At 35.4% G+C, this 14,644-nt stretch overlaps 1 protein-coding gene across 15 annotated transcripts in view; it reads right to left on the minus strand.

Moving 5' to 3' along the window:
- Positions 1-14,644, minus strand: part of ZMYM4 (zinc finger MYM-type containing 4) — a 119,134-nt gene that overhangs the window by 51,517 nt on the left and 52,973 nt on the right. For 12 of the 15 annotated variants that reach the window (XM_084871963.1, XM_084871974.1, XM_084871967.1 and 9 more), the window contains 3 exons: positions 8,077-8,598; positions 6,446-6,507; positions 5,940-6,110 (listed from right to left, as the gene is read on the minus strand). The exons of the other annotated variants lie outside the window; for them this stretch is intronic. In XM_084871963.1, coding sequence (XP_084728089.1) covers positions 5,940-6,110; positions 6,446-6,507; positions 8,077-8,598 — 755 coding nt within the window. The remainder of the gene's footprint in view (positions 1-5,939; positions 6,111-6,445; positions 6,508-8,076; positions 8,599-14,644) is intronic. 15 annotated transcript variants of the gene reach the window in all.

The raw sequence follows: 14,644 nt of genomic DNA on the forward strand, positions 1-14,644 counted from the left end.
TAAAAGTCTTTTCCCCACTGGTGTTTCAATTTGCAATTCTTTTCCAATATCTACTTATAAAAAAGAATACTGTAACATTATTAGTCCTCTGTAACATCTGTTATCAACATTTTCTCATTATGTACTTTGAGTTAAAATTTTATGTACTGAAGTTTCCATTTTTATGCCAAAATGTTAACATAAATTACCTTTGTGATTCATATTTCTTACAAAGTTCTACTGCAACAAAACTCTAAGAATGTTTACAATACAGTTTTTTAATCCAGATGTCAACAAACTTTATCTGCAAAGGGTCAGATATTAAGTATTTTTAACTTTGGAAGCCATACTATCAGAACGACTCAACTTTGCCACAGTAGAGCAAAAGTATCTAGAAATCTTATGAAAATGAATGAATGTGGCAATGCTCCAATAAAACTTTATATACAAAAACTATGTGCAAGAAAAAAAAAAAAAAAAAGCAAACAAGATAAAAACACAGAGAACAGGCTGGGTTTTGCACATTATTGATATTTTGCCAGCCCCTACTTTTAACCCACCTGGTATTTATTTATTTTTATGTATAATAGGCATTTTTCTTTTTTTTCTCTGAATAGCTGGTGAATTGCTCCCATTCATCATTAATATATCTAATTCCTTTAAGTATGTCTTCTTTGTGGCAATCCATTCTGTATCATTATTAGCTCACTAACCTTATAAAATCACACTGTCCTAGCTCTTTCTCACTGTCAGTAACAATTATTCCAAATTTCTGATACATTCTATAAGCCTCAAATATACATTGCTCATGTAATAGTACAATAAAATAAGTATGTATTTTAAGTACTCCACTTCTTCACCTCACAAAGCCTTCAAGGCAGAATCATGTTATTTTAAGATTCCCCTGACAAAAATTAAATTTACAAATTTAATAACAAACCAATGACTAATAATTTCAGAAGTGAAAATCTGATAACCCAAAAGCTTCCAGAAGCAGAAAAACAGGTTCAAAACAAAATAAAATCCTTTACCAATACTTTTAACTTCCCTTTGTTTACCAAAAAGGAAGATCCAGATCACTATCCCAAGAAAGTATTTTCAAAATGAAGAACCCACTTCCTCCTATAGCCAAGTTAACTTGATTATGACTAAAAAAAGGCCCCAAAATTTAATTACTGAATTCTGACTTCCAAGACTATGTGACTCATTATTGTGACAAATAATTTGCCTTCCCATTCTAATTCATTTATTTCAATGAAAGATTATAAATTAGCTTTCCTTTTATTATGAGCAAAACGAAAAGGTAAAAAATTTATTTTAATGTAACATTTACTGATTTTCCAACTTTTAGAACCTATCAAAATCAAAATTGAGAAATGGAGTTCTCTAGCTCTTTAAAGTTTCTATTTTAAAACCTTCTGTAGGCTTTTTTTGTTTTTTTAATTAAACAACTTTTATTTACAAAAAGATTGGTAGACTAATGAAAGTAAGACCTTGTGACCCTAGATTGGCTCCTTGTATAATTAACTTATCCTCTAGAACCTGTTTCCTCATTTACAAATAAAGTCAGTATCATCTGTTCTGGCCTTCTGAAATAAGATGAAACAACACAGCACATATAAAAATATCCTGTAACTGTAAAAATACTATAATGACCTGCAATGGGATTTGAATGAAGAAATGTGACATGCAATGGGATTTGAATGGAAATGAAACTGAAAGGCCAAATGATGTTAGACCAGTAACAGAAAAAGAAAGGTAACTGACAAATCCAGGAGATTGCAACAGAATAATCAAGAGCAAATAAATAGAAGCAGTAAAATTTATAAACACACATTTTAGTACTTTAGTGGAAAGTAAAGAAGTTAAAACCAAAAGAATCATACAAGGAAAATTATAGAGTGAGCTGAAAGCAAAACTACAAGTTAAGTGAAGAGAAAAGCCAAGGGAGATTTTGACAAGGTGCCATGAGCTAAAGCTATGATCTTATTAAATCAGGTGAAAAGCTACTACTAGTAACTAATAATTAATGACCAAAAATAAAATCTATTAGCATTTTATGAACCTCAGGTTAATAGTACTCTTTTAGTTATAATGCATTTGAACTCCCTTTTCCAGTCTATGGGAAATAAATGAGTGATAAAGCTGATCCCCCTTCTAGTTATATAGTCTAAGAAGCCTGAAACACCAATCAAAGAATATATGCACCCTGCACCCCTATGTTCAATGGCAGCATTATTTGCAATAGCTAATATCAAGCAACAGCCCAAGTGCCCATCAGTAGATTGACGGGTTTAAAAACTGTGGTATATTTCACAAGGGAATACTATGCAGCTGTACAAAAAGAAGGATCTCTTACCCTTTGAGACAGTATGGAGAGACCTGAAGAGTATTATGCTAAGTGAAATAAGCCAGTCAGAAAAAGATAAGTATAACATGATGTCACTTATATGTGGAATCTAATGAAAACAAACAAAACTGATGAACAAAATAGATCTAGAGACATTGAAACATGCAACAGACTGATGTATTTCAGGAGGGGGAGAGAGTGTTAATCAAAGAACTTATATGCATACTAGTGGCCTGGTGCACAAAATTTGTGCACATTAAAAGGGAATTAATTAGGGGAAATATTTTAATATTACTATTTGCCCTTTTTCTATAGAAGTGTCAGAGATGAAAGAAAATTAGTAAAATATATGTAAAAATCTCCCTCTATCAGAGTCGGGGCGCGCCACGGGACCCAGAGTCAAGTCCCCACCAACCCGCCCACCTTGAAATCACACAAGACCCAGACCTGGCTGGCCCCACCCCATCAAGCCCTGCAGGGCAGGGGGCACAGCCTCAGGTCCCCCAGCCCCTGGCAAGAGGGTGAGATGACCATTTGCATATTAGCTCTATTATATACAGGGGTCTTCAAACTACGGCCCGCGGGCCACATGCAGCCCCCAGGGGAGTCTGATCCTGCCCGCCAGGTTTTTTGGGCAGTGAGCGCAGCCAAGGTGTTACAGTAGGAATTAGTAGTTCATATAGTCCGGCCCTCCAGCTCTCTGAGAGACCGTGATCTAGCCCCCACTTTAAAAAGTTTGAGGACCCCTGAATATAGGATATGCATAGCCCAAGGGCAAACAATAGTGTAGTAAAGGCCTGGGGAGGGAGCAAAAGCTGGGTAGAAGGGGTCAACAGAAGAAAAAAGGGGCCGAAAGCTGTTTGGCTCAGTGGATAGAGAGTCGGCCTGCGGACTGAAAGGTCCCAGGTTCGATTCCGGTCAAGGGCATGTACCTTGGTTGCGGGCACATCCCCAGTGGGGGGTGTGCAAGAGGCAACTGATCGATGATTCTCATCGATGTTTCTAACTCTCTATCCCTCTCTCTTCCTCTCTGTAAAAAATCAATAAAATATATTTTAAAAAGAAAGAAAGAAAGAAGGGGGCATCTATAATACTTTCAACATTAAAGTGTTGTTGTTTTTTAAGTGATAACGCATTAGTAGTCGTGAATAGCAAGAAATACAGGTTTCTAATAGTCACGGGGGAAAAAGACCCGAAGGAACATAATAATGAAGAAGGGAGAGGAGGGAGAAAACCAGAGGAGAGGGAACAGAGGGGAAGTAGAAGGAAAGAAAAGGAGAGGAAAAAGAAAAGGAAGAACCAATTTAACATGAGGTCCCCTGGGAATTTCTGGAAGAATTATCAAAGGTCTGCCGAAACCGGTTTGGCTCAATGGATAGAGCGTCGGCTTGGGGACTGAAAGGTCTCGGGTTCGATTCCGGTCAAGGGCATATACCTTGGTTGCGGGCATATCCCCAGTAGGGGGTGTGCAAGAGGCAGCTGATCGATGACTCTCTCTCATTGATGTTTCTAACTATCTCTCTCCCTTCCTCTCTGTACAAAATCAATAAAATATATATTTAAAAAAAAAAAAAGAATTATCAAAGGTCTGCTCCGATAGTATTGATACAACCTCTTAGAGAAAAGTAGCTTTACCCACTCACATACTGGTATACCTTATTGAAGGATCAGGGTAAAGAATGCTTCAGGACCTTATGCCTAGGACCTACATTCCTACTTCGTTCTCAAGAGTCCAATCAATCAGGTGGTGAGTCTTTGAGGAAGTTCTTCCCTATTATCATTATGAAACTTCATATTCAGAATTTAAAACACATCTTTACAATCTAAATAGAATATAAAAATGTAGATGTTTCTTTGTCATATAGAATTCTCCAGCTACTAGAACCTGATTATTTTCAGAACAATAGTACAAATAACTCTTCCTGATGCCCTCCTCCCCAATGTATTTGGTTTTTACTATAATTGACTTTTTGTCCAAAAAAAGTGTCATTGGATCATGTACAGTAAGAATGGGATGCCTTTGGTAACCCACCATCAAGATTTCTTATGGATTTCCCATATCTACACTGGGTATGTAAAGAGACAAGAGACGTGCCCCATATACATACATGGTTATAATTTTCTGAGGCATACACTGCCACATAAATTTTCTCTAGATGTCAAGACACTTCTTTATCCCTAATTTAGATATCCAAGATCTCCATTTTGCCTGCTTCTATTAAATATGCTTTCACGATCTACCTTCTATTCAAATATTTTCATGTTCCTTCTCTACCATCTTCTTTTGTAGCCACTAAACTCTTACCCATCCAACTCGTACAGCTTTATCATCACTATATAGCTACCTTCCACTACGCACCATGAAATTCTTGCTTAACTGAGCAACAATCTGACCATACAAATCACCTATTATCTAAATTATCTATTATTTCATCTCCTTACTCTAAAACAGTGGTTCTGAATAACAGACAATTTTGTCCCCCAGGGGACATTTGGTAACATTTGGAAACTCTTGGGCTGGGGGCAGCATTGTTATAGCCATCTAGAAGGCCAAAAATACTGCTGAATATCCTGCACAGGACAGCCCCTCACAACAAAGGATTATCTGGCCCAAAATGTCACTGTGCTGAGGTTGAGAAACCCTGCTCAAAGACATCTGAATGAAAAAATCTCTTACAAAGAAGTTTCACATTCTCAAACCCGCTAGTATAACAGGAAGATATGGAAAAGCAATCTTCCCTCCAGATTAACTGTCATTTGCTTCTCAGCCTCTGAATTAATGTGATCTGTATAAACCATAGACAACCCTCAAATAATTGCTACTATTGTGTATTCATCCCTGGTTCTCCTTCCCATACTCCAGTATGATTACAGTGCCTGGTATAACTTCTTTCTTCCATCCTTACCACTGCAATGTCATTAACTGCATGAATAACTTTGCTGGCTTATAGGATAGCTCTATGACTTTTACCTCCAGAGATACACAATAGCAGAGCTCTATCCCTATCTTTATTACTCACAGGTCTCAAATTTAGTATCCCCTATTACCCTTTTTTACCTTCTATCCACTGATCCAATCAGTTTTTACCTTCTATCCACTGATCCAACTGGTTCTTCAATCAATTAATCCTTCCCAAGATAGCCTGTCCATTACTCCCTCCTGAAAAACATTTAAATCTATACATAGCCTGTACTCCACTAACAATAAATGCAAAGACTTATTACCTCATATAAGCTCAATCAAACCATAAACTAATAAACTACCATAAACCTTCAGCTCTTATCTTCTATATCAATCTCTAATCCTTGAAGACTCACACTTTCCCTAATTCTGCACTGAAACTGTGAAAGTCAGAATACAATGGTATTTAGGAACAAACAGGATTAAAAGCCTATTTACTACTCAGGAAACATTTCATAGAACTCCTTATTGGTTCCTTAGCATTATTCTCACAAGAAAATTCAAATTGTCTCAACTTTCATTAAGAGTCTCCTCTCACCCTGTCAACAAACTACTTCACTTTTTAATCAAGAACATCTGTTCTCAAATGAATAATTCATGTGTAAAAAAAAAAAAAGGGGGGGGAGAAAAAAAAGGTGAAATGTTTACTTGAGCATTGTCAGGTTCGTCTTTAATTTTGTCTAGTAGTCCCTGCTGTGGTGCCATTGCTTTGTCATACTCATCATCCAAAGGTTCTTCTTTAATTCTAATATTTGATGCAAAGGAATTCCCCAGTTCCGAACCAATGGGTTCTTTATTGGCAAATGGATAGCTGGAATCCTAAAACACAATATAAAGGATTAATAAATATTCAGGTTTTAGATTTATTCTTCTTCAGGTTCAACACCCAAAGAAAAACTCATTGGAAATGAAGAATTCTATGGACATTCACTAGAATCCCTACACCTAAAAGTAAATGTCTAAATATCAAGTACAAATAATCTAAGAGCTGAGACTTTATCTCCAAAGATGTCCTTTCCAAAATAATCAAGCAAATAAAATAAAAATCAGCACTCTACCTACTACATATAGTTACAGTTTAGAAAGTAACAAAGAAAACGTTGACACTTGACTTGCCACAATTACAGCATTCTACATACACACTGAAAACTTACCCTAAAGTTTGTTTCTGGGGTTTGTGGTAAATGAGTATGTAATGTTTCTTCAACTTGATTAGCTATTGAAAGAAAAACAAAACAAAACAAACACATGTATATGAATAACAAATCTTATAAAGAGTAACCTAAAAAAGATAATCACCTCTCTTTTCCAACAAAGATGCTCATTAGCATGAGATGGATGCCCCAAAAACACCCAAAAGGTAGTTTCATTCACAGTAAACAATCTGACACCATCTAACCTTTAGCCTCATCTCACACTTTTCCTTGCTCAAATCTAAACAGAGTGATTATTTTATTCATTATGCTCTAAAAAATTACTTGTGTTTGTTATTCCCCATTTCTATCCCTTTATCTATTCTAATCTTTATAAGTCTTCCAGATTCAGCTCAGGTCAAAATTCGCCTCTCCTCCATAAAACCTTTCCTGGCCAATAAGTTAAAAATCATCTCTAGGAATATCCAAAACCCTATTTCAATAATTTGAAAATCTTCATGTATTGCTGCCTTATGACAAACTCTTCCTCCACTATCTTTAATTATAAATTAAATCTATGATATGCAACTGGTCACTGACACTACTAATATTTGTCTCGTCTCTTCTACTACCAGACATTGTTACTTGAGGTTAAGTACCCTCATAATGTTCAATATCCCTACAGGGAATACTGAAAATGTATACTGATTTGTTCTTTCTACCGTATTTCTCCTAACATTGTCAGAAGAAATTTAAGGTTGATAAATTATACCTTTCTTTCCCTCATATCTACTGAATATTTACTGAAACACTATTTTCATTATAACCAAGAATACAAAGATGAATAAGATACAATCTGAACCTCCATAAACACCTACACTAGTATGTAAAGGCAAAAATAAATACAAAACTAAAATATTGTGTGATAAGGACTGTAAATAATGAAGCATGAACAAAATGCTATGAAAATATAGATAAGGAAACAATTCATTCTTGATACAGAAAGGTTAGGGGTGACTAGAGAGTAGTAGAGGTTTATGAGTTAGGACTGTTGAATAAAAAGTACTTTTACAGACATATATACAAAGAGAGAAAATGGCATGCAGAAAAATAGAACAGTAATAGAAAAAGGATGCATGAGGGAAATACATGATGTATTCAAGAATGGAACTAGAGTTAAAGTATAGGATACACTGAGCAAAGAGGCTCAAGAAGAGCCGCAAGAAACTTCTAAAACATAAAATAGAAATGTTATCAATAAGAAAAACCCTCCCTAATTTGGTGGGACAGCAGTTTGAATTAGTGCTTACAGCACAAAGAAGTTAAATCCAACTTCAGGTTCCAATGTTCAACCAAAGAAAATGAACAGGTGATTCGAGTATCTTGCCTTCTCATCAAAATATTGCAACCAGGGGAGGGAGAAATGAGGTTTAGAACTATTTTTCAACCATTTATACCATTACCAAAAGTTACAGGGAGAAATTCAGTCACTCTGCAAAGAACAAGGATAAAAAAAAAAAAAAATGACAAGCTTACAATGAATTTAACTGTTCATACTTCGCTTAGCATCACAAGTATAATAATAAAAGCTATATTATTATAAGTATGTTGTTATTTATTGTGATTTATGGCTCTATTCCAACAATTATTACCTGCTTTATCAAAAAAACTGCTTTTCAACCTTGCATCCACCTCTTTATGGGATTTGTCCAATTGTTTTTCATGTTCATAAGTTAGGTCTCTATTTTTCTCCTTTCCAGAAAATGTCTCTTTGCTGTTTTCTCTTACTAGACTAAAATCTTTCCGTATTGATTTAAAGACAGAAACCTGATCAAACTGTTTAGTAAAGTCTTTTTTAAATTTATTTTGAATCTGTATTTCATTTTCATGGTCTGATTCATGCTGTGTGACTCTTCTCTCTACTTCCAAGCTATCATCAGTATGAACTGAAGAAACAAGATTGTCTTTTGAACTAAAATCCTGTTCATCCTCATTGTCACTACCAACGACTGGAATTCCTGCAAGATCCCCAGAGTTCAAAAAATAATCATCTTCATCCAGCAATGAATTTTCAGATCCTGTTTGATTCGGCATTCCATAAGGCATGCTGTCAAGGGTAGGAGTTAAGTTGTGGTCTATATCTTCAGACATTTCTGTATCCATGATACCACCACCTTAAAAAGTAAAATACTGTTTAGACAAACGATAATGCTAAAGTTGACCACATTTATAAGGTCTGTCTGGTATTTAATCAAATATTTTTTCTTTCCAAACAAAATATAGGTAATATCACAACATTCCATTAACACTTTAAGATAAGAGGAACAGATATGACCATCCCTATTTGACAGATAAGGAAACAGGGCCCTAAAACTTGAAATCAGACATACCTGTGTTGGAATCACAGCATGATCACTGTAAATCAATATTATCTTGAAAATTAAACTTTCTGGCTTTTTTATCAATAGAGAGATATAATACTGACCTTGGAAATTAATTTATGGTGGGGATTAATGGCGGTGTGTATAAAGGACCTACTGACAGAGTATAAAAGTGATCATTATAATTAGTATAGTGATTATTCTGGGGACCTGATATAAGAACTCAGGTCTCTGGTCTCAGAGTCCCAATTTCTCTGCACTATTTCTAATAAACACAGCAATTAATATTTATAATAATAAATATTTAAATATAAAAATAAAATGTATCCACGCTAGAATAAATTTTAAAAATGTTTACTGTTTAAAACTATATGCTCAAGTCTCTTATTCCAAAATAAAACAACAAAAAATTTACAGCTTTGTATTTCTTTGCTCTCATTCACCTTTCTTTCACAGTCACTGTGAAAAATCTACAGTGGTTTATTCCTACTTCATCTTAATACTTTAGATGAAAGCAATCTGGTTTCCAATTTTGCACTGGAAATGCTCTCATTTGAGATCACCAATGATCTCCTAACGGTCAAATCCATTAGGATTTATGTGGTTTACCCCTTATGTGGCATATCCTTCCTGGATAAAATTCCTTTGGTTTCTCTGACACTATTATTTCTTCCTCCCTTTTAAACTGGTCTATACTTCTCTTCCTCTATGCACTCAATATCAGCTTTCCTCTAAGATTCCAGTTCTCTTCTCATTTTATACTCTTGGACTACTATTTTTCACCACCATAGCATGGCTTTTGCAGTTGACTTCCTAAGCACTTCAGCTTAGACCCAAGAGTCAGATATTTATGTTCTCCTAGGACCCGTAAGGACTCCAATTTTGTACCTCTAAAACCAAATTCATCCTGCTCCCATTTCAAGCATATTCTTCTTGTATTTCTTTCACTTGATTAACAGTATTATCAAACCAGCAGTTTACTCAAGATAGAAGAGAGATTCTCCAATTTCTGTTGACAGTGTACTAACTCAAACCACATAAGTATCTAAGAAGCAACCACATTCTTATAAACCCTAACCCTGAAGCACATTTAATTGATCCATGAGCAGCCAAATTGGAACTGACAAAAACATAGTGAAGCAAACATTAAAAATAGTGAAGCAACAGCCTTGCTTTTATTTGAAGCCCAGATGAAACCTTCAATGTGGTTGGTTCTTCAAATAATTGCCTGGGTATGATCCAGAATAAATTCCTCCTTATAATCAAGTCCTAACTGATACAGAGTCCAAATGAAACTTTTCTTCACGTGCCCTCCTCCATAAAGACAACAGAATTCTCTTTTTAAACCATAAATCATTCCATATTATACTTTCCTCTGAAACCCTTTAATAGCAAACCACAGCCTAAAGTACTCATTCATTCAGCACATACAGGGAGGAGCAAAAGTAGGTTTACAGTTGTTCATACAGAAAATAATACAATAATTAATAAATAATACAAGAAAAACCAACCATGTTTTGGTTACACACAACTATAAACCTAATTTTGCCCCGCTCTGTATTTATTAGAAAACCTCTATGTAATAATTACTGTGATAATCCCCCCTCTTCACAGAATTAGAAAAACAGAGAAAATATTAACTTAATTAAGTAATAATAAATTCAATCAACAAATGCTAAAATCTTAGGAATGTGTACAATTCACTTTCACACAGTATGCCACAGAGAGAGAAGCACGAAGGGATAACAGCATGCACAGTGTTACAGATACTCATGATATTATTGTTTTCATGTTCTATTTATTTTTAAATTTTCATAATAGAAAGTTAGGGAGAAAATATAAATAAAAGGCAAGATATTAACACACATATATACTTACAAGAGGCCCAGAGCACGAAAATTGTGCAAGGGGGGGGGGGGGGGCTCAGCCTGGCCTGCACCCTCTCCAATCCAGGACCCCTCAGGGGATTATCCAACTGCCAGTTTGGATCCCTGTGGGATCAGACCTAAACCAGCAGTTAGACATCCCTCTCGAAATCCAGGACCACTGGCTCCTAAACATTCACCTACCTGCCAATCTGATCCCCCTAACTCTTCTCCGCTGCTAGCCTGATCCCCGTTTCTGCTCTCCACTGCCAGCCTGGTTGCCTCTTACCACCTCTGCCTCAGCCCTGCCACCATGGCATTGTCCGGAATGTAGTCCTGAAGGTCATACAGAAGATGTCCAGTCTAATTAGCATATAACCCTTTTATTAGTATAGATAGTGCAATAAATCTACCAGACTGTAAGCAGATAACAGTCAGGGTAAGAGCCTTCTCTATATAACAGGTTATTCTTAATATCTGATTACACTGCATATGCTCAGAAACTGTTTAATGAATGGAAAGGATATGTATTTCATATGGTCAAAAATTTAAGTTCCATAGCAAATGAGAAAATACTAAAAAGTAATATTACAATCAACTTTCAAATTTTCTACATTTAAATTCAAATTATGGTACTGGGTGAAAAAACTGAATCCCTAATTCATACCAAAATAATTCCCAGATTGTATTTAAAGTTTAGACATAAAACTTAAAACAGTTGGAAAACGATGGAACAATTATTTTTAAGTCTTAAAATGGAGAAAAGCCTTTATGAAGACATAAAATCCAGAATAAATTTAGTAAAATAATAAAAGATCAAATGTAACCAAAGAGAAGAAAACACAAGCCAAACCAAAAGATTAAGGATAAACTGCTTAAAAAATTATTTCACTGGATTTTATATGGAAAAAGGTCATTTCTCCACTATATAAAGACTCTTAGAGTTCAATAAAGATACAAGAAACCAAATACATAAAAACAAAGGATTTAGCACGGCTAGTGTGATTCCATGGTTGAGCACTGAAATATGAACCAGGAGGTCAGAGTTCAACTTCCCATTTAAGGCACATACCCAGGTTGCAGGTTCAATCCTCAGTAAGGGGGCATGCAGGAGGCAGCTGATCAACTATTCTCATTAATATTTCCTTCTCTCTCACTTTCTTTCTGAAATCAATAAAAAGGTATCTTTTTTAAAAAAAACAAAGGATTTGAACATTTCACAGGAAAGGAAACACTAACGTTGAACTTTGCTCATAAGTGAAATGCAAATAATGCAATGAGATATACTATGTTCACATAGCAGGTTGGTAATGGCAAAGGTTTGTTTTTTTAATATATTTTATTGATTTTTCACAGAGAGGAAGGGAGAAGGATAGAGAATTAGAAACATCGATGAGAGAGAAACATCGATCAGCTGCCTCCTGCATAACCCCTACTGGGGATGTGCCCACAACCAAGTTACATGCCCTTGACCAGAATCGAACCCAGGACCTTTCAGTCTGCAGGCCGACACTCTACCCACTGAGCCAAACCGGTTTCAGCATGACAAAGGTTTTGATAACAGCCTGGCAGCTATGTTAAAGGCCAAAGTTTGTGATGTCCAGGACCATCTATGAACTGCAAAGCCTAAAATATTTACAATTGGCCCTTAACAGTAAGAATATATAAATTAGTACAATCCAAATAAAGAGCAGCTAGCAATATTTATAATACGTTACATACACATATCACTTGAGCCAGCAATTGTGCCTCTAAAAATTTACCCTACATATATAATCTCATAAGAGATCTATAAAATACATTTTTGGCAGCAACATACTAAAAACAATCTGTCTATCAATGAGGCTAAATTAATTACATGACATACCTACAATGGAATATTGTTTTTAAAAAAATGAGGATAAAAAAAATAAAAAGAATGAGGTGGCTTTATATAAATTCCGAAAGTTAAGTAAAGATTTTATTTATTTATTTTTTGCAGTTTTATTTATTTATTTATATTTTCTTTTTTTAAATAATTTAACCCTTGTGTCGAGGGCTGACTTTCTTTTTTTTTTTTTTATTCATTTATTATCTGTGTACATAATTTAACATGCCCCCCCCCCCCCCAGAGTTTTGTGTCCATTGGTTGTATTTATATACATGTATACAAGTCCTTCGGTTGATCTATTATCTCCCCCAGATCTCCCTACCCTCCCCGCTGTAATTTGACAGTCTGCTTGTTGCTTTACTGCCTCTGTATCTATTTTTAGGTTCATCAGTTTATAATGTTCTTTATTATCCATAAATGAGTGAGGTCATATGGTGTTTCTCTTTCATTGACTGGCTTATTTCACTCAGCATGATGTTCTCCAATTCCATCCAGGTTGCTGCAAATGATGAGAATTCCTTCTTTTTTATGGCAGCATAGTATTCCATTGTGTAGATGTACCATAGTTTTTGGATCTAATCATCTGCTGACGGGCACCAAGGCTGTTTCCAAATCCTAGCTATTTTAGATTATGATGCTATTGTAGAACACAGGGGTACATATATCCTTTCTGTTTGGTGTTTCTAGTTTCTTGGGATATAATCCTAGGAGTGGGGTTACTGGGTCAAATGGGAGTTCCATTTTCAGCTTTTTGAGGAAACTCCATACTGTTCTCCACAGTGGTTGCACCAGTCTGCATTCCCACCAGCAGTGCACGAGGGTTCCTTTTTCTCCGCAACCTCGCCAACACTTGTCATTTGTTGATTTGTTGATGTTGGTCATTCTGACAGGTGTGAGATGGTACCGCATTGTTGTTTTGATTTGCATCTCTTGGATATTTAGTGGCTTTGAGCATGTTTTCATGTGCCTCTTCGCCTTCCTTCTATTTCTTTTGAAAATATTCTATTTAGGTCCATTGCCCATTTTTTAATTGGATCATTCATCTTCCTTTTATTTAGTTGTATAAATTGTCTGTAGATGTTGGAGATTAAACCTTTATCAGTGGTAACATTCGCAAATATGTTCTCCGACACAGTGGGCTTTCTTGTTGTTTTGTTGATGGTTTCTTTTGCTGTAAAAAAAAAAGGTTTTTATTTTGATGTAGTCCCATTTGTTTATTTTCTCTTTAGCTTCCATTGCCCTAGGGGCAGTATCAGTGAAGAAGTTCTTTTGGCATGTCTGAGATTTTGCTGCCTGTGGATGCCTCTAGTATTTTTATGGTTTCCTGTCTTATGTTTAAGTCCTGTATCCATTTTGAGTTTATTTTTGTGTATGGTGTAAGTTGGTGATCTAGTTTCATTCTTTTGTATATGTATCTGTCCAATTTTCCCAACACCATTTATTGAAGAGACTGTCTTGACTCCATTGTATGTTCGTGCCTCCTTTGTCAAATATTAATTGAGCATAGTGATTTGGGTTGATATCTGGGTTCTGGATTCTATTCCATTGATCTATATGTCTGTTCTTGTGCCAGTACCAGGCTGTTTTGAAAACAGTGGCTTTGTAACACAGCTTGAAATCTGGTATTGAGATCCCTCCTACTTTACTCTTCTTTCTCAGGATTGCTGTGACTATTTGGGGTCTTTTATTGTTCCAAATGAACTTTTGGAGAGTTCTTTCTAGGTCAGTGAAATATGCTGTTGGCATTTTAATGGGGAGTGCATTGAACCTATAGATTGCTTTGGGAAGTATGGACATTTTGATGATGTTGATTCTACCAATCCATGAACATGGTATGTTCTTCCATCTGTTTACATCTTCCTCTATCTCTTTTTTTAGTGTTGTGTAGTTTTCCGCATATAGATCCTTTACTTCCTTAGTTAAGTTTATTCTTAGGTATCTTAATTTTTTTGGTGCAATGGTAAATGGAATTGCTTTTTTAGTCTCTGTTTCTGTAAGTTCATTGTTTGTATCCTGCTACATTGCCAAATTAATTTATTAAGTCAATTAGTTTTTTAATGGAGCCTTTTGGGTTTTTATGTACAATATCATGTCATCTGCAACT

Source organism: Pipistrellus hanaki (genome assembly GCF_964339955.1).
Source record: "Pipistrellus hanaki genome assembly, chromosome: 2".
NCBI classification, from domain to species: Eukaryota; Metazoa; Chordata; class Mammalia; order Chiroptera; family Vespertilionidae; genus Pipistrellus; species Pipistrellus hanaki.